At 35.8% G+C, this 21,470-nt stretch overlaps 1 protein-coding gene across 6 annotated transcripts in view; it reads right to left on the bottom strand.

Annotated features, from left to right (window-relative positions):
- Window positions 1–21,470, bottom strand: part of HACE1 (HECT domain and ankyrin repeat containing E3 ubiquitin protein ligase 1) — a 118,382-nt gene that overhangs the window by 26,955 nt on the left and 69,957 nt on the right. For all 6 annotated transcript variants that reach the window (XM_020872571.2, XM_070450046.1, XM_020872576.2 and 3 more), the window contains 7 exons: window positions 19,566–19,634; window positions 19,235–19,322; window positions 12,765–12,876; window positions 12,573–12,670; window positions 12,314–12,401; window positions 8,187–8,336; window positions 7,452–7,648 (listed from right to left, as the gene is read on the bottom strand). In XM_020872571.2, coding sequence (XP_020728230.1) covers window positions 7,452–7,648; window positions 8,187–8,336; window positions 12,314–12,401; window positions 12,573–12,670; window positions 12,765–12,876; window positions 19,235–19,322; window positions 19,566–19,634 — 802 coding nt within the window. The remainder of the gene's footprint in view (window positions 1–7,451; window positions 7,649–8,186; window positions 8,337–12,313; window positions 12,402–12,572; window positions 12,671–12,764; window positions 12,877–19,234; window positions 19,323–19,565; window positions 19,635–21,470) is intronic.

Genomic DNA, 21,470 nt, shown 5'->3' with positions numbered 1-21,470 from the left:
GACTGATGTAACTATGGACATAATGTGACTTTTAATTTTGATTATGTGTTAACTTGGTTTAATGACTATTCTTACCTTCACCTGTAACTCTATACTGGGGTTTATTTCTAACCATCTGAAAGCTTTTAAGTTACACATGGTTGCCCAGGCTCCTACAAGTGCCACAGCCTTCTCCAACTGTTACTTAGGGCCCATGGATCAGAGACCCTCAGTATGAGGGTTAGGAGAATATGTTGCCTCAAAAATTTAGGGACGATGTGCCTCAACAGAAGGAAGTAGTTATGCAACAAAAATGATGCCCCTTTCCCTTGGCAACATAATTCTCCTAAAAGAAAAAGGGGGAATGAGAGAGCCAATTCCTAGGCAGGTTGATAAGAAGTCCAAGGTCCCTGAGGAGGAGAAAGGGGTCTGGGGCTCTCGAAGTGGAGACAGGGGTCTGGGATTCTCAAGGAGGAAAGGACAAATGTCTTTTTTCCCCTCTACATTCCTTAGTCTTAGTCACGTAAAATGTTTTTTTCTTTAAGCCTGGAACTGATGATTACACAACAAACAACTCAGCTTAAACTCTGTACTAAGGATTATGTAACAACAATGCATCCTGCTGGAGCAGTTTCTCCTTCCTGAAAACCTTCTGGCTAATCCTGTTATCTTAGAATGTAAATTATGGGAGTGGGTCTAGTAAGATCTTTACAACCTTGAGACAATCTTTTGATTTATTGTAATAAGCAATTTAAAAAGTATGTAACTCCCTTTTCTAAGACTATCGAGGGGGCACTCTCCACCCCCCTTCTGATGTTTATGTCAGAAGCTTTCTCTGTCCCTTTTCACATTTTAATAAAACTCTGCTATACAAAAGCTCTTGAATGATCAAGCCTGGTCCCTGGTCCTGAAGCCAAATCTTCTTCAGACATCATGAATCCAACATCTTTCACCATACGCTATCATAACAACAATAAAAAAGAGACTTGTCAAATTCTTTCAAGCTCAACCCCGAGCCTCATAACTGATATAAGATAGGTAAGCAAAAAATAACTGCAAAGGGAAAAAATAAAAATAGTAAGATTGAGCTTCAGTTTTCAGATATAATATTCTAGCTAAATACATAGGTAGTTACAGAAACATTTTATTTTTAAAATCTCCTAGTCTTCTGAATGTATGGAATGAACAATATCATCCCTTGAAATCTTCCTTAAAATTTTAACTTCTCTTCAGGCTTTGAGTCTAAATTATGTCTTTTTATGAGGAGTAGTGGTAATGCTGAAAACTGACACCTTTCTTTAAAGCTATTTTTCCTCTTGAAAAGTTTTTAAACTATTTCTTAAAAGATATACTGACTTAAATAATAGTAACTTTTAATAGTGAAAGCAAGATGTTCTTATCCCCCTCGAAGTAAACTGATAAACTTGGACATACCCATAGAATTGTTGGAAATAGTTATTTTTAGTTTTAAATGAACAGATTAAATGGCATTATAACTGGCACAATACAATTCACTGTTTGAATATAAATCCTTTAACAATAAAAGCTTCCTTCCTGGGCTTATCCACTTGATTACTATTGCTATCATATGTAAGAGTTCTTACTGAAAATTTCTTCAGGGAAAACTCAAAGAACACCAGGTTTCTTCCGCATGAATAAGTAGGTATAAGAAAAGAGAGGCACATTTAAACAATGTAACATTTTCCAGTAATTTATCCTTTACCAGTATATTATATTATTTTTAAGGTCACAAATTAAGCTATAAAGATTGACAGTATGATAAATATCCTATTACTTCAGTTTCCTTGGAACAAATTCAATCATTGAAAATAGGGATTCTTCAGATTACCATTACATGGATTTGGTGATTTTTAAAGTGAATTTTTAGAATAGATGAACTAAAATGCAAAGAAAAATATATTCTCCATTGTTGACAAAAAGATACTGAAGATAATTTAAAACCCAAATCAAAAAATACACTCAATATTGAGAACCTTAGACCTAAACTGTTTTAAAAGTTTTCAGAGTATTAAAAGATCTTCCATAGAATACTTTTCTGAAGACACACATAAGCAATCCACTTCAAAGTCAATAATCTATATAGAGAAGTTTGGATTTTTTACTAGTACAGGCATCAAACGTGTCTGTATGTGAAATAAATCAAATGAAACTGGCAATAAAATATAATAATGAGTACACACACACACTGGGCTTCTCTGATGACTCAGAAAGTAAAAAAATCTGCCTGCAATGTGGGAGACCTGGGTTCGATTCCTGGGTTGGGAAGATCCCTTGGAGAATGGCATGGCAACCCACTCCAGTATCTCTGCCTGGAGAATCCCCATGGACAGAGGAGCCTGGTGGGCTACAGTCCATGGAGTCACAAAAAGTCAGACGTGACTGAGCACAGCATAGTTAACATACACACTGAGAACAACCAAATAATGAAATGGAGGAAACTATACCAAGTTTTTTAAATTGAAGTACAGTTGATTTACAAAATGGTATTATTTTCCGATGTGCAGCAAAATGATTACGTGTGTGTGTGTGTGTGTGTATTCTTTTTCATATTCTTTTCCATCATCGGTTACTACAGTACATTGAGTATAGTTTCCTGTACTCCATGGTAGGTCCTTGTTGTCTATCTGTTATATATAGAGTAGTACGTATCTGCTAATCCCAAACTCCTAATTTATCCCTTCCTCCCTCCCTCCCCTTACCCTTTGCCAACCATAAATCTGGAAAGCATACTAAATTGGTATTTGTTACCTTGTTCATATTCACTGCCTTACTAAATAAGAGACCCAGCAGTTACACAACCATACAGAACTCGATTTAAACTGAGGGTCTACCAGTTACCAATTTTAAGCCCTTAGACAGTTATTTAATTTCTAAAGGAATATAGTGTCCTAGTTACAAGCTCAGGCTTTAAGTTGATAGACTGTCTGGACTCATACCCACCATTCGTTACCCTGCGATTGGGAGGGAAGCAATTTCACCTCCCCATGCTTCAGTTTCCTCACCTGCAGAAATGGGCATCCAGATGGCATATGACTGTTTAAGTTAATACAAATAAAACTCCTTTAACAGTGCCTAGCACATTATAAGCACCTAATAAATATCACATGCTTTTATTATTAAAGTGGTTTCCACACTGAAAGAATAGAAATAATTACCTCAAAAGGTTGTTAGAGTAAATGAGAAATGCACAAAGAACACGGCTCAAATACATAGAATATACACAAAGTACTGAATAGGCAGTGGTTATTACTGTCACTAGAAAGTACAAATGCTATGATGAGGTTAATGGCTAGGGGGATAACAATACCACTTGTCATTCTGGAGCCCATCCACCTAAGCAGCTCATCCTCCAGTTCTTCTTCTTCACCTTCCCAAACAGCTAGTATGGATACCATGTTCTATAAATTCTACATCCTAAAAAACTATCTCATTTTCTCTATCCTTGCTCCCACCGTCCTCTAAAATCCCTTATGCATGCTCCCCAACACCAACTCCACCATCACCTATCAGTTGCCCTGACTCCAATATTGCCCCATTTCAACTCATTCTTCACAATCCAAGCTGAGATTGGTGCTATTCTTCTTTAAAAAAAAAAAAAACGAAAAACAGAAATTCAATCATATCATTAACCACTACAGCATCTGCAATCATCCCCTAGCCTTCAGAGTAACTTTCAAATTTCTAATGGTGGATGCAATGTCTTTCAGGATTTGGCCCCTGCCTACTTCCTCCACTTCATCATCTCCCATTCATTTACTCTGGGATCTAAGCTAACATCTACAACTCTGACCCACCCGTGCTTACCGCAACATATCATGCTCTATCATCTCTGTGCTTTCCTATTAGCCCAGAACGTTTCTTCCTCCCCTTCATTACTCCTATCTGATCACTTAATGCTTTTCCTCTGTAACTCAACTTCCATGCTATTTCATACATTCCCTGATATCCTGTCCCATCTCACCTCACTTTCTTCCCCTCCTAACCTGAATGAACTTTACGATTAGTAGGGTAAAGGTGTTAACGCTTAAAAGCCACAAAGCTTACTCTTCAGTTCTAAGAACTAGAACTGAAGGTCTAACAAAAATATTTCATTCCTAACACCCTTTGGTCAAGAATTTAAAACTGAAAATGAAAAGTGAAAGGAAAAAGCTCTTCTTTAAAAAGTTGAAAATACCATTTAAATGTAAATGTTCATCCCCTGGTAATTCAGTCATTTTCTAAAGTGAAAGGATTTTTTTTTTCCTCTAGATTTTAAAACAAACCACAGATACAAAATTAAATTTAAAAGAGCATTTTATTTCAAATGTGGAACAGATATATATTTTTCTCCCTATATTACCTGTATTTATTAATGTACTTTTTTTTAAACAAATGTATTTTACCTATTTGGTTGCAGTCTGTAATTACAAAAGCCTTTCAATAAAACAGGAATAAATGACTCCCCCATGTGGAGATCAGCTTACATAGACTTTTTTCTTACTAACAAGCTTGGCAAGTCATTTAAGATTCAATACGCTTACAAATTCTGAAGTTGACTCCAAACGTGGCAATTATAACTTTATATCTATAAAGATAAATAAGTAAAAGGCTGACCCTAGAATAACAAAGTTCATGACAGAAATATACGTTAAAAAATAACATGTCTAAAGAAGACAATTTGAAAATTTTATTTGTAAACTGAATTCTAAATCAAGTGACCAATTTAAGATATTTCTAAAGATTTTTAATTTAAAAAATCAGCTTGCTTATTGCTTACTGGTAATATTAGAAAATGAAAAGGCTCAATTTATTGTGGCAATTGTTTATATTAGAAAAACAAAAGCTGAGGACGTATTAGTTATTGAGATCCTCTGTTACTGAAGCTCATCATGAGAAAGTAACACTGACATATATATATACCACCACGTATGAAATAGACAGCTAGTGGGAAGCTCCTATATAACACAGGGAGCCCAGCCTGGCATTCTCTGATGACCTACAGGGGTGGGCAGGGTGACAGGAAGGCTCAAGAGTAAGGGGATAAACATATAGTTATGACTGATTCACCCTGTTGTATGGCAGAAACCAATACAACATTGTAAACCAATTATTCTCCAATTAAAAACAAAAAGCAGTTATCCTGTCATTAACAAAACAATGTCAATAGTACAGTGTTAAACTTAGAAACAAAACTTCCAAGCTTTTTAATGTTACAGGACTATTCCAGCCTCAGGCTAGACCATGATCAAGAGTATAACCTTAACGTAAATGTATTTGTATTTGTTATTATTTATTAAAAATATTCCTTCGTTCTAGATTTCAACAGAAAGGTACAAAGGCAAAAGAATTAATAAAAAACATATTTTAAAAATCTAAACAAAAATCACATCAGAGTGGGAGAGACACTGTTAGGAGATACAAGTATAAATATAGCTATTTACCACGCAATTGCTAATGAGCCTTTATACTTGCTCATATAAAATGTATCTGAGAGGAATGACAGATCCACCTCCCAGATAGGAGTCATGTATGAGGGCCTCCATGAAAAGCAATCTCTTGTTATAATGAAGATTCTATTCTATGACTTTATTACCCCTAACTGAGAGGAAGTATCCAGTGTAAAATAAAATAATAAATGCGTTATGAGTGTGTGTATGATGAGTCGCTTCAGTCATGTCTGACTCTTTGCAACCCAATGGACTGTAGCCCACCAGGTTCCTCTGTCCATGGGATTTTTCCAGGCAAGAACACTGGAGTGGGTTGCCATGCCCTCCTCCAGGGTATCTCCCCAACCCAGGGATCAAACCTACATCTCTTATTTCTCCTGCATTGGCAGGTGGGTTCTTTAGCACTAGTGCCATTTGGGAAGTACCATGAGACAGACAATCTAATAATTAGATTTTTTAAAATATTTCCATTCACTGACAAATTCATCAATCTAATTTTGCTATTTTAATAGCATTTTAATCTTCTAGAGCTAAACATATTCATTAAGATCTTCCTCAATGTGATTAATTTTGCTAACAGGATGAAGAACGTCAGACTTGAAACTAGGAGACCTGGGTTTTGGCTCCAGCTTTACCATTAACTCTTCAGACTTCAGTGTCTTCATGTGTAAAATGACAGGGTAGACCAAAATTAGTAAGTATAAATGTGCAAAAACTCAGCTCCTGATTTTATTTTCCAAAACTAAATTTCATGTATTTTTTAAATATGTATAGTATCTAAGTTTCAAAAAGTAAAATTACATAGCTTAACTTAGGTCTTCATTCCTATACATACATGAAACCCATGAATCTATTTTTATAGAAAACTATTCAATAACAACTAATGTTTGGGTAGTGTTTTCAGTTTACAAAATGCTGGTACCAATTCTGCATGGAAGGTGTTATTATTCCAGTTATACAGAATAGAAAACTGAGGCTCAAAGAGGTTAAAATATGGTCAAGTCTTTTGGCCTTTAAAAAAACAAACAAATTATATTAAATCTTTAGTCTACAAAATGATTCAATGATTATTATTTTTATAGTTAGTTGATCCTGAAGCAGTCTTAGAACTAAAATCCAATGAAAGAAAAGGAAAAAGGTTTTAGTTCTGGTTTACTATAACTTGCTACTGGTAAGTAACTGAATTGTAATTCCAAAATCAGATTTTCTGACTCTCAATTTCCTAATTTATCAAAACATAAAACATATTGAAAAAAAAAAGTGGAAGTGAAAGTCACTTAGGCGTGTCTGACCCTCTGTGATCCCATGGACTATACAGTCCATGGAATTCTCCAGGCCAAAGGAGTAGGTAGCCTTTCCCTTCTCCAGGGGATCTTCCTAACCCAGAGATTGAACCCAGGTTTCCCACACTGCAGGCGGATTCTTTACCAGTTGAGCCACAAGGAAAGCCCATATTACATATTAAAGTAATATAACTTTTAACAGTGTAATTTAAAACATGCACCAAGTTTTAAAAAATATATACACAAACAGGAGATATAATAATAAATAAAAATAATCAAGTTATAAAGTTTAAAAAAAATCAAATTCAGAGGTCTAACAGAATATATTGGATCCCAAAGTGTGTACAAAATTTAAACACTGAAATTTTTTCTCTGTGTTAGAACTCAATATTTTACTTTTAAAAGATGGAACAATGATTTAGTGCAAATATGGTATTGATGTGAGTTTGTATTTCTAATTGCATGTTTTGATATGCACATGCCCAATTTACACAATCAACTGAACTGTGCTCTAGGCTGCTTAAGAAACTGCCTCAGGATATCTAACACAGGAGGGAAATGATTCTTTATAATTTGAAGTTTATTTGATAGTTTAATCAATTTAAATATTTTATCTGCTATAAATGTTACAAAACTCTTAACAGTAAAAGTTTTTCTAGCTAGTGCCAAGACTTTAGAGCAATTAGCAAAATATCAGGGCTAAGTTACAAACAACGGCTAAGGTAAAAATCTGAATACTTACTTTGTTATTTTGTGTTACAAGAATACTTCCACCCCCGGGTTTCAAGGGCACCTCTTCCATTGCTCCAAACACATCAGTCTCAACAGAAAAAGTTAATTCTAGACCCAAATCACTAATATCATTATCTAAGATCCATTGCAAGTTTTTGGCATATTCTGGATCAATGGATGCCACATCTTGGTAATTCACAGGAATACCTAAAAATGCAAACATACAGCAGTTACATTCTAAATGTTTCTGCCTTCCCTTGTCTGTTTAATGGTGAGACACTGCCCTCTACAGATACTCTGTAAAACTGCAGAATATTATAATCCAATTCACAGCAAGATTGAAATGAACGTTAATTCCTAAATTTGGAAGTCTGTATGTTACTGCCACATTTCTACAATGTAGCCTTTCTTTGAAAGAGCTCTTTAGGAAATTATTATAAACTTTTAAAGCTGCCAATTTTCTTACGTATATTCATATTGAAATGTATTTTTAGCATAAACATATACACACTAAAATGGGAAAAAAAATTTATCAAAAATGTAGATTATTTTTTTCCTCTCCCTCAGGCCCTCAATGCCTTACATATGCAGACAGCGAAACAGCAGAGGTAGAGCAAAATAACATCAATCAAATAAACCTCCAATCAAAATAAAAATTATTCACCCAACTGCCACGACTTGCTTAGCTCTCCCTAAAGACTATTAAAAAAACACTCTAAATATATGTCTAACAATAGAGCCATACCAAGAATGTGCTTATAGAATGATCTCGTGAAGTAAATGTTCACCAGTTGCCTGTGGTTCAGAGCTAATCCCAAGATCTGTCCAGCAAACCGGAAATAGTTCAAGTGATCAGGATTTACAGAGGAGTTGCTATTGGGTTGAAAAGTTGTCCCTATTAAAATCAAGATAAAATAATTTATTTTTAAGATTATGTATAAGAGAGGTCATTTCAATGCAGGTAAATTATTAGTTCACAGACAACTTCAGCAAAGCTAAGGTTACATTGTGCATAAACTTTCATAAGAACGTTCTGTGTGGAATATTTAACAGTGGAATTGGAAATACTAAAGATAATCATTAATTTTCATAAACTTATCAAAGTAAGCCTGTGCAGACAGAAAATTTTAGAATACTTTTCACTGAAGGTAGCTGGAAGATGTGTCAGAGAGATCCTAGAAACACATAAACAAACACACGTGCACACGTGTTCACATTTTCCCAAGCAGTGTGGAAATAACTATTTAGGCTGTGAATTAGGGCAGACATTGTCTCATTCATCTATACATGCCCAGTGTAGCAGGTATTCACCTCATTGTCCTCCTCAAAGAATAGAGCACTGCAAGAAAATAACTAAAATTTCTAAATGTACAACTGTTTTCATCATAACAAATAAACAAGTTTGAATAGGTACCACTGAGGTATAAAAGTTAAAACAGTATCAGTAATAGTTACTACTGCCAAACTCTAGTGCAACAGAGTGCAATTTCATTTATGTGGGGGGAAAAAAAAAAGCTTGGAAACAGAGAGCAATGAATGTACTTAAGGCCAGTGAAGCATACACTTCTAATGTTAATACTTAAAATGGTAGATTTTGTTATGTACATTTTACCAAAATGAAACAGTCTCAAAAAAAACAGAAAAAATCCAGTGCAATGGAAAAACCTAAACAGCAAGATCTCAATCCTATTTTCTTATTTTTTCATGTGATCATTACCTCAAATTACAAATTCTCTCATTCACTCAAGAAATATTTATTAAGGTCATGCTATTTACTTTTCTTCTAGGCACTTGGGCAAAAAAGAATAACTGATAAATCTAATGAAATAACATCAAAAATAAATAAAGGAAAAGCAAAGTATTGGAAAGTAAAATGTTTGGCTATTGAGCATACATTTTTGTTTGATGACCAAACTTATTCAATACCCATCGGTGAGCATCACCTCTAACCCCTGCACAGCCCTGGGAATTAAAGACATGAAAGTGACCAGGCAAGGGCAGTCTCTGTCTCACTTGCTGGATGACATGACAGATACACAAGTGAAACTTTACTCAACAGGAGCATACATACTTTAACTCTTTGTGCTTCGCTGGTCTTTATCAGTGCTGGCACTGGACTAAATTACCATGACCAGTAAGTTTACTTAAATGTAAGGTACACATACGGATGCTTAAAGCTGAATGACTTAAAAGGGCCACTAGTATCTTTTGAGAATCATTCCCAGTCACAATGTAAGACTGGGTATTAAAAGTCAAAGCAAAGTTTTGTGAGATGAAGAAAGACTTCAAAGACAAACAAATATAATTTCAAAACTAACAATATTCTGAGAATAATCACAATTTTACCTATTTCCCCTCATAAGTCTGTACATAACTTCTTTAAGTACTTACTGGGAAATCTGAATTATCAAAAAGGATACAGAGAAATAAAAAGAACAAAAAGGAAATAAACAAAAAGGAACAAACAGAAAATGCATAAGTTTTTAACTTGAAAATGAATTAAGATAGAATATAAAGTTTTATAATGTCATGCTTTAAGTTCAAATCCATAAAACTGTGACATTTCATCATCTCAGAAAAAACTTATTCAATAAGAAAATATCATTTTCACAGAATAGTAATAATAGCCCCTAATATTTATTTCTGACTTCAATGTGCCAGGCATTGGACAAAGCATTTTTACACATCAGCTGATTTCCCACTACATTACAAACCACAGGTAATCATCATTTTCAAATAAGAGAACTGAGCTCCAGAAATATTACATTTACAAGCCCAAGATCATAGCAAAAAGGACAGCACAAGGACCGACATTCAGCAGAACACATCAAAGACACTGGTCCCTCCCCTCCAGGACTACCGCTCTATAGTAAGCATTTTAATTCAATCAGAAAGCACATTTTAAAGAGATTACTGTATACATTAGGTCTACCCAAGCACCTCCCATATTTGGGAATCCTAAATGTAACTTTCTAGAATAAGAACATATTTCATCTACTTTTTAATTTATTAATAATATAACCCCAAAGAGAAAACCTATATGGCTTACGAAAAGGATGAGTCACAAACTTTACGGTCTATGTGCTTCAACATATTATCTGCTATAAATCTATAGAGTAAGTGGTGGTAGTGGTTTAATATCTAAGTTGTGTCTAACTCTTGCAACCCCATGGACTGTAGCCTGCCAGGCTCCTCTGTCCCTGAAAGTTCCCAGGCAAGAATACTGGAGTAGGGTGCCATTCCTTCTCAGGGGATCTTCCTGACCCAGGGATCAAACTCAGATCTTCTGCACTGCAGGCTATCTTCTGCATTACAGGCGGATTCTTTACCAAATGAGCCAGCAGGAATGAGTAAGTACATCTGGTGTGAGATCATTAGATTTCAAATATACTTCTCAGATATGAAACTAAAGAGACAGTTTAGAATAAGGGACTATAAAGAAAAGATATAAATCTAACATACAATGTCTTAATGCTAAATCTTGCTTCAAAGATTAGGTCTAAATAGCTAAATCAGGGCTTCATCAAACGTCATAAAAATCACAAAGATGCCAATTTACCTCAGAGAAAATAATCAAAAGCTTACAGAATTAAAGCAGCAAGTCCCATATTTCTAGATAATTTAAAATACACCAACTGTGTCTGAGGAGCCCATCAAACAGATGAATTCCTGCAGTTGCCTAGAATCATGAAGCCCAGCCCCACTTGCTTCTCTTAGAATCATCCTTCTTATTCAGTGGAGATTTCTGCTGGCTTGGTTGAATGCAATCAGAAACTATAATTAATGAGACACTCTCTTCTTACAGAAGAATTTAAACACTGAGAAAGAAAAAAATTTCAGAAAATAAAAGCAACTATACAAAGCATTTAAAAACTGAAATCCCATCTTCACCTGGATGTAAGTCTTCTTAAGTTAAAAAACTCTCAAGTATATCTTATACACATGAGGTGGTAACCACTTCCATTTAGTCTACAATGTATGTGTATTTAGTCGCTTAGTTGTGTCCAACTCTTAGGAATCCATGGATAGAGTTCAGCAGTCTCCTCTGTCCATGAAATCCTTCAGGCAAGAATACTGGCGTGGGTTGCCATTCCCTTCTCCAGGGGACCTTCCCCACCCAGGAATCAAACCCGGGTCTCCCACAGTGCAGGCAGACCTCTACACTGTCTGAGCCAGCAGGAAAGTCCTTTAGCCTACAATGTCAGACAGTAAGTCTGCAGGCAGCAAATAACATTCCAATAAGCAAGCTTTTTATCTGTATTACACGGTTAAATAAAAGCTTTTTAGTTACCATGTCAGTCTTTCAAAAGGACTGAAAACAAAGTTACTATAGTAATGTAAACATACTATAAGTTAACATTTAATACCATTACTCCTAGACTGTTTTTAATGATCAAAAAACTTCCAAGAGTTGGAAACTCATATAGGGTTAGCAAATTTTAATTTTCCCAAACAAGGACTTATATTTTTTAAAAAGTTCACCTACTAGCATCATCTTATAAAAGGCAATTTTAATTCAAGAAAAGTAGACTAAAGGACAAGCCTTAAATTGAATAAATTTAGTTTTATTTTACAAATAACTGATGAAAACTTCCTTGAGGCCAGCAACAGTACTTGAGATAAGCATTTGAGAACCAACTGCTTATAGAGGAAAGAACGCTACGCTGAGTCAGGTTCTACTCACGATCCTACCACTTGTGAACGGCTATTATAGACAAAAATTCTGAATTTCAATTTCCTCATCTATGAAAAGGGAACAGTCACCCTAACTCACAAGGCTACTGTAGAAATCAAAGGATAAAAGGCACTGAAGTAGTGTAGTCTGAAAATGTGACAAGTCACAGAAAAAGTTATCTCGACTCTACAACTTACCATCAGCTGACTGGGTAAACAATGCATAATCAGGATTGACTATCTCATTAGACAGAATATCAAACCACTCACGGACAACACCTTGACCCTGAGTTCAAGAAAATAAGATTAAGCATCAATAGAAATATAATGGCGAAATTTTTTCTAAATTATAATAACATTAAAATTCTTCCATTATCAATTAAATATTAAACTTTATGCAAGGGCTTTTCAATCTTTTATAGACAGTGATCTTAACAACACTTATCTGTACACTCACCATGCCTTCTTCTCCATGAAACCGTACAGCAATTCCTTGCTTTAGCTTTGCACAATTTGCTTTTGACACAACTTCACAGCTACTCCTAAAAATAGAATCTAAATATGTAGCAGTGGTTAATTTTACATACCAAAATTTACAAAAACTAGTATTTTGTGCCTTATACACACATCACTTTATTTCTAAACATACCTCTGTGAACCAGCAGGATATCATTTTCATTCACTGGCCTGTGCACCATGTCTGAATCTGGCTGTCCTGAATGCAAATGTTCATAGAACCATTCACAGCGATCTTTAAATGGCTACCCCAACAAATAACAGTGAAATATGTTAGCAGGATTTCAGTCACTTAACTATCAGATTTACTTAACTAGCATTCTAAATGTCCTTTCTACAAATAATCATTCTTATACATTTATAATTAGTTCTAAATAATGTTCTGACATTTCATCTACTATTCACAAAAAGGCCTATCTAAGTTGAAATACTTTGACTACCTAGATAGTGTATTTCTTTTAATTCCCTGCATTATCTACAGAAAAGACTTGATAAAAGAATTTAATATCAGACATACAATTGAACACACACTCAATTTCTTTTAAACCCCAAAAGGTTTGTAAGAATGAATTTCCATATCCAGAAAAATTATGTTGCATACTCCATTTAATTTTCCATGAAAACAATCTTTACACCTAATTCTAACTTCTATCCTTCGAACACATGCAGCAACTAAAATGGAACTTGTTAAACTTTTTTCTTTCCTTCCTCCACCCTAAAAACTGAAAAATAAGATCTTGTGAACAGTTAAGATAGTCTCTACCTTTCATTCATTTGCCAGATATGCAAACTGTAAGTGATTTGTAATTTTATTAATCAGAAAGTATAACTGAGTACCTAGTATGTGCAGATACTACAGGTAACATAAGAGCTATAAAAATTTCACTGCCAGAAGCTGTTCAGTATAAAGAGATAAGACTAACACTGAAACAATTCAGCACATATAATGATACCAAGTTCTAAACAGTAACGTACAGATCACAGTGTACTAAGAACCCCGAGACTGTGCGGATGAGTGGAGAACAATGGCTTCCTGAGACCCTGGTCTGAAGCAGGACTTGCAGGTGGGGAGGCTCTGTTCAAGCAGCGGGGAGAGAGAGCACAGCAGGCTAAGGGCACAAGAAAAGGGCACAAAAGAAACACGTCCCCTGGAAGATGCAGTGACGGTGCCAGCACAGCCCTATGTACACTGAAGGAAGTAAGTTTTTGTAAGCAAATCAAGGACATAATTACGGATCCTTCGAATCAAGACACAATGGCCACTGAAGGTACCTAATTGAGTGATATGGTCCTGGTCATAGTAGCAAAGAACAATAAAGAAAATCTGAAAGATATTACTCCTTTAAGAGAAGGTCTCTAAGGACAGAACTTTACATCAGAAATAGCTTAGAGGGGAAACCCCCTGCCCCACCACTATCTATCTCAATTCCTAGAAGGTACTGGTGAACATAACAAATGAGATCTTACAAATTCTAAATTTAAGGTTAATAGGGATATAACTACTAAGAGCTTGGAAATAAATACTAGAATGTTCTGCAGGTGAGACACTGGAAAGAGTCATGAATGAAGATAATACAGGAGACAAGGTAATATCTCATGTTCAAGAGATTAAAGATACAGGGACACACACCAAGAATGGAGAAGTTTATGATCACAGGTAAATACTGAGAATTTGCTTATTACCAAATGACACACACAGCTAGAAAAGTCAAAGGAGAATCAGCGTGCTGCACTACCACAAAAGCCAACAGTTTCAAGAGACAAATATGATCAATATCCAACACCACAAAGACGGTCTCTCTCATGCAGTTTTTAGGACACCAGTAAACTTCTTTATCTGAGCAAAATATTATTTTGCTTCAAAAGACTTAAACACCACTTTTAACCAATTCTTAATAAAATATTTTTATGAGAATAACTTGTGCAAGATTTTTGCCTTTTAATATCTGTTCTTCCAATAAGAAAAATGTTCCCTTTCCAAAATTAAATGTATAATTTTATCCCACTTCTAGAAGTTTTCCACATTTTGAATAAAATGTTGCTATTGTTATATTCATTACTGGGTTATTTCATTTTTAGTACACAGACTAGAATGTTAAGTGCTTGATATTTTAATGCTGATTATTCCTAAAATCTAGGTAAAAGAGGAGAAAATATTACACAGAAGTAATTTAAATATGGGCTTTGAATTTTGATAAACAATGTTTTGAAATCCTAGATCTATCACTACTAGGTTTGTGACCTAAGGGGAATTACAAATCCTCTCAGAACTTCCTACATGTAATCCTCTCAGTCTTCCTACCTGTAAAGTGGGGAAAAATCATACCTACTTTGAAGCGCTAATTGTGAGGATTAAATGAAGACAGTAATTATTATAATAACAAATTAACTAATGTTTATTAAAGCACCTATAAGCCAGGTACTATTTTAAGCACTTAACATGCATTTTCTCATATAACCCTTACAACACTCTGAGAAAAAGGGACTCATTATTATTATCCCCATTTCATAGAAGGGAAAAGTGAAGCACCAAGAGGCTAGGTAATTTGTGCAAATACTCAACTCCCAAAATCCGAAACTTGGCCACCTGATCCGAAAAACTGATTCTAATCATTAGCTGTTGCTGGGAAAGACTGAAGGTAGGAGGATAAAGTGACAACAGAGAATGAGATGGTTGGATGGCATCACCAACTCAATGGATATGAGTTTGAACAGGCTCTGGGAGTTGGTTACAGACAGGGAAGCCTGGTGTGCTGCAGACCATGGGGTCGCAAAGAGTTGGACACGACTGAGCAACTGAACTGAACTGAGAATGCTAACAGATACTGTTCTTATCACTCACACCAATGTTAAAATGACTGCAAGTAAGTATTTTAAATGACAGGAAACCTACTTGCCATTATAAGAGATCAAATATTAAACTCTATCCTTTATCTAGAAAATGAGAACCAGTTTTAAAATAAACATATATGGCAACTTTTTTTTTTAAGTAACTCAAATGTAACATCAAAAGGTACAAAAAGCTAGTAAGTTACCTGTTAAGATCAAAATATCTCCCCAACACATATATGTACATATGCCTACAAAACCAAAGGACACATTTCTGTATGTAAACTTTCTGAGTACCTGTATTTCCATAAAATAATTCACAAAACAGGACTGATAACAGAGGCTCCTCTTAACAGTATTTGTACAGCAATACAAAATGTCTCTGCCTTTAACTACCAGGCCACCTGAAAACCACCAACAGAAGAAGAAGTCAATCCCTTAGCAGAGGTAGTTGTTTTTACTTTTTTCTGTCATAGCCTCCAGTTTCTTAGTATAGTACAATGGTGTCTTTTTCCCCCTAACGTGAGTAAGTTGCTAACATGATGTCCAGACAGTCCTAGAAAATACTTTAGTATATATTTCCTACAAACAAGAGAATTCATCTACATAAGCAGTTCACAATCATCAAAATCAGGAAATTAACACTGATATATTATTATATCTAATCTTCAGACCCCATTTCAAGTTTTGCCAGGTTCCAAATAATATCCTGTACAGCATGATGACTCATGAACTGTATTTGCTGTCTCTTTCATTTGGCACAGTTGTTCTGTGCTTTCTTAATTTTCAGGACCTACATTTAAAGACTGGGTCAGTTATGTTGTAGAATGCCTCTCAATTAGACTTAGTCTGATTATTATGGTGTCACAGAGAATGGGACACAACTTAGTGACAGAATAACAACCACCATGATTTCCCATGATTAAATTCAGGGTGTGCATCTGTGACAGCAATATCTAAGAAGTGATGCCATATTCTCAGTGCTGGCATGCTGGTATGTCTGCTGGGATCATTGCCAAGCTTTTCCACTGTAAAGTTCCTTTCTAATCTTTGTAATTAGTATTCTAAAAGGAGATACTTTGAGATTATAAAAATATACCACCCTTCATCATAGTTTCCATTTATTCATTAATTCTTTCACTATAGATTTACAAGCTTCAATTTTATTTGCAGTATTTTGCCATCATTATTTATTTTGATGTTCAGATTATTCCAGATTTGGCCACTAGAGTCTATTCAAGCTGCTTCTGAATCATTTTGACACAACCTCATCATTCATCATTCTTTGAACAACTTTCTTGCACAATAAGATGATCCAGGCTCATCTCACACTTTCCCTGAATTAGCCATTTCTCCAACAGGCCCTAGTCTACTGAGAATGGCATTCAGAGGCCAAGAAGTGGATTCTAGGTTTGCTATATCTATCTACCGACACTGGAAACTCTTAAGTTCACACTGGTATCTCCAATTCTAATTCAACAGTACATGCATGATTCATTGTTTTCCTCCAACTTTTAACTCCTTTCTCCAACAGTAAGACACTAGGCTTCCATTATCTTTACTAATTCAGTCAACTGCCCTACCTCATACATAATCAATCTTCAGTCACTGATGTGAACCATTACTGCACAGACACCCTATACCCCACTCAAGTTCTGTTACCCCACTCAAGTTCTGTCAAACTACTCTAAGCAACCATCACCAGCTTGCACACTGGACATCCTCCATATATTGCTCCAACTCACACACTCTATGGTGAGCTCCTCTTCCACACATACACCCTCCTTTAGCATGTCCAAGCTCCAAAACCTCCCACTGGGCCACCACTATGCATGTGGACACCTGTATTGGTTAGGTGACAAAATCCCTCTGTGAGTCAAGAAGGTGGATGGCTAATGCAGATGATTTTTGAGTGAATCACTCAGGAAGGGAAGAGGGGAAAGGAAGTGAAAAACAGAGACAGTATTAAAAATAGCAAACTACCTGTTTCAAAAGCTGTTTCTTTTACCTATAATCGCATTTACTCTAGAATGGATAATGGTGCAGATTAAGAAAATGAATTTAAGAACCAGAGAAAATTTTTTAGATTCTAGTTCCACCACTAAGCAGCTGAATGACTTAAACAAGTTATTTAACCTCTTCAGTAAATAAATACCTATATCATATGATTGGTATGAAAATAAAATAATCTATATAAAACAAATGTATGGAACCTGACCTAAAGTTAGCATTCAATAAATTTAAGTTATCACCACTACTTTCTCTTTTATATCATCATTATTAAACAGATGCCAAAGAAGACCTATATACATGTATATAATTTTATAAGGCTTAGTTTTTAGCTTTTTTTAATTATTGAAAGGATCACTGTCCCTGAAGATATTTTAAAACACCTATAGCATTTATCTTATGACTAATAACCAAACCTCTGCCTCCAGTCTAGCCTACATTTCAGACAAATTATTTCCTAAAACTTTGGCAGGCTCATGTTATTCTCCTGAAAAAAAGTTATCAGTGGCTCCTGACAGTCTAGCAAATGCAATTCTTCAATCTGGCAATCAAGGATCCATGTAGTATAATCCTAATCTACCTTCCCAGAATTATATCTCATTCCTCACCTACACAAAATTCCTGCTTTAACCAACTTTCCCATCTACATGCCCTGACCCATATCTTGGCTAGAATGTTCATCTTCCCCATTTCAGTTCAGTCGCTCAGTCATGTCCAACTCTTTGCGACCCCATGAATCACAGCACTCCAGGCCTCCCTGTCCATCACCAACTCCCGGAGTTTACTCAAACTCATGCCCATCGAGTCGGTGATGCCATCCAGCCATCTCATCCTCAGTCGTCCCCTTCTCCTCCTGCCCCCAATCCCTCCCAGCATCCCCATTTATTCCTATCAAAAATTTGCATGTAAATCCACCTCCTCTTTAAATTCTCCCTTGACTACAGCAGCCAAACGCAAGCCCTTCCTCCCTCAAACTCCTGAAGAACTAGGTAACACTGTGGTACTACAATTACAATATTTTACAGGTACATTTATTATCTCCCCTGCTAGGGTGAATTAAGATCCCTCTGGAGATGGAACATATGCTTTTGATCTCCAAAACAATTACGACTTATTGAATATATGTACCAGTCACTATTTAAAACATATTCCTCACAACAGACGTTTTATGAAGTTAAAGAGTCATTATCTCTATTTTTGTAAATGAAGATCTCAAGGCTCAAGAATGTTAGAAAGATGCCCAAAGTCACATATCTGGTAAGTAGCAAAATGAGCTTTTCCCAAGCATGTCTCATAAAAAATGAGATATATGGAATGAACCCTTGGGAAGGAAAGCTCTCTTGGGAAGGAAAGGTCAAATAAGTTTGGAGATTAACAAAGCTAAGCCACTATATTTACCAAAGGGCTTCCAAAGTTTTTAGTAAACTGCTGATATGCTTTATAAATCCCCAACAAGGCATTTGTTATATTTCCCAAATGTATTTGGGGATAAAATCCCCAAGAACCATTGGCTTTACAGGATTAGTGTTCCATTTCAGGAATGTGACAAGGTGCTATCTTTGCACACAGTAGGCACTCAATACACATTTCTTAAATTTACTCCTCATACAAAAGTAACACACTAGGGTAATTCCATATACTAAATAAGGTAATGTCACTTCACTTACAGCAGGTGGTCTCTAGTAATTACTCTACTGAAGGGTATTCAAATTAAAAACTTAATTTTCCTAAGACAGGCTAAAGAGAGATTTTAAAAAGCACTACCTGTGACTTTATGATATGCATGAATCTTGACATCAATTCGGGACATTCAAGAAGGAAGTGAAAGTGGTCAAATATAATCTTGGGATTCCTAAAAGAAAAACATGCACTGCTTGTATAAATGGGAAGGATGAGTAGCATTAAGTGACATATAAATTTAGATACACAGATATTGAAATAGAATAAAAATACATATTAACCCACACCTACTATACTCATACTTGGCATTAAACATTTTTTAGATAATAACAGAAGTAATATTTTTTCTGTTGAGATAAAAACTGTAAGAAAGAAAAAGTTACAAGAGCAGTCCATTAAACCAAGAAAGTTTTACCTGTTAACAAAGCATTTTAAAACTTCATCATGTTTGCAGACAAATTCAATGAAACGGGGTGAAGTCATTCTGTGGAGGGTAAAAAAACAATCAGAACACATAGACAAAAGTTGGTGATATGGTAAATTTGACTATGCATTGAATTCGACTGGCTTCTAATCAAAAAAGAAAATGGGGTTTGGATTGTCTTTATAGACTCTGAGGCATGCCTAGTCAATTTATAATGTAAAATATGTAAATATACACACACACTCAGATATAGATAATAAAATAACTTTTCATTAACAGATGATATAAAGTGACTTTTTAAAAACCTTGAAGTTTTAAGTATCTCTCTGTTTTCAACATATAATTAAATGATCCTATAGAAAGTAACATTCACCATCCTACATGTTAATAACATATATGGATGTTTAAAACTCAAATATTCTGTATTAATTAGATAGATCGTTTCAATGAGTATCCTGAAGATTAGAATAGAACCAAAACAGCAAAGTATTATTTATTTCTGCAATTACAAAAAAATCATAGCTTTTCTTCATCAGAAACTGGGTTTTCTCTACTTTGTAATGCAAGTACCTGACTTAAGGCTTGGTTAGTGAGGCATCCACTTCAAAGGCGGCTATCTTGAGTAAACACAAAGCCAGCCCCACAACTAGATAAAGAGTCAGGATACCTCCCACTGAGGCTCCTGTGTTTAGAGATTTTGGTTAACTTTGATAACTGGCCATTTGGATTACTTGACCTTTACTCTTCTCATGCTTTATATTCCCCCTCTTAACGTTTTAAATTCACCAATAAAAAGTGAGTCCTCGAAACCTTTCCCAGGTGGCGCTAGTGGTAAAGAACCTGCCTGCCAATGCAGGAGATACAAGAGATGTGGGTTTGATCCCTGAGTTGGGAAGATCCCCTGGAGAAGGGCATGGCAACCCACTCCATTATTCTTGGGATTCCGTGGACAAAGATTTGAAAAATAAAAAATAACCAGAAGATTACATGATGACCATATAATTAAAGAGCAACAGAGTGCCTTGGGATGTAATTCATTCATGTCATTATAGGGCCTGATAGCTCAGCTGGTAAAGAATCTGCATGCAATGCAGGAGACCATGGTTTGATTCCTAGGTTGGGAAGATCCACTGGAGAAGGGATAGGCTACCCACTTCAGTATTCTGGTGGCTCAGCTGGTAAAGAATCCGCCTGCAATATGGGAGACCCGAGTTCGATCCCTGGGTTGGGAAGATCCCCTGGAGAAGGGAACAGCTACCCAACCCAGTATTCCGGCCTGAAGAAAACGATATAGTCCATGGGATCACAAAGAGTCAGACACAACTGAGTGACTTTCACTTTTCAAAACCCGAGTGGCCCTCCACCCTCAACCCCAGGCTTATGTGCACTTTTTCTCTCTCCCTCTACAATAACCTCGCAGAGTGGCCCCAGGTGTGCCATGTAATTTAATAAATCTTTCTCCCCTCAAAGGTTTCCAATGGTTATTGCTGAAGGACATCGGTAATCATAATAAGAATCAAGGATTAGTCCAGCCATAACACTGGTTATTGATAGGTGGAGATTGCACATAAACCAGTTGGCATAGTCAGCAGGACTGCATGATTACCATTGCAGTAAATCAACAGGAATGCCTGTTAGCTGCAGCTTGCTTACTACCACTTAACTCAGGTGAGTACCACCATCTGGGAAAAGAGCCACTTGCTGAGGGTCTGTCTTGCTGCAACCTGCTTTTACACAGTGCTTATCATGTGCTGCCTGAGGCATCCAACCCAAAAGGTCATGGATGCCATAATCCAACAATCTCAGAGAAGTGTGATCAAGGCCATATGGTCTAGTGAGATGATGATGCCACTAATTATAAGACCTCAGTTGACTATTAATGTGTGTGAGGGTCCT

The sequence above is a fragment of the Odocoileus virginianus genome, chromosome 19 (assembly GCF_023699985.2).
Source record: "Odocoileus virginianus isolate 20LAN1187 ecotype Illinois chromosome 19, Ovbor_1.2, whole genome shotgun sequence".
Classification (NCBI taxonomy): domain Eukaryota; kingdom Metazoa; phylum Chordata; class Mammalia; order Artiodactyla; family Cervidae; genus Odocoileus; species Odocoileus virginianus.
The sequence above is the reverse complement of the archived record's forward strand: the minus strand, read 5'-3'. Positions and strand labels throughout refer to the sequence as shown.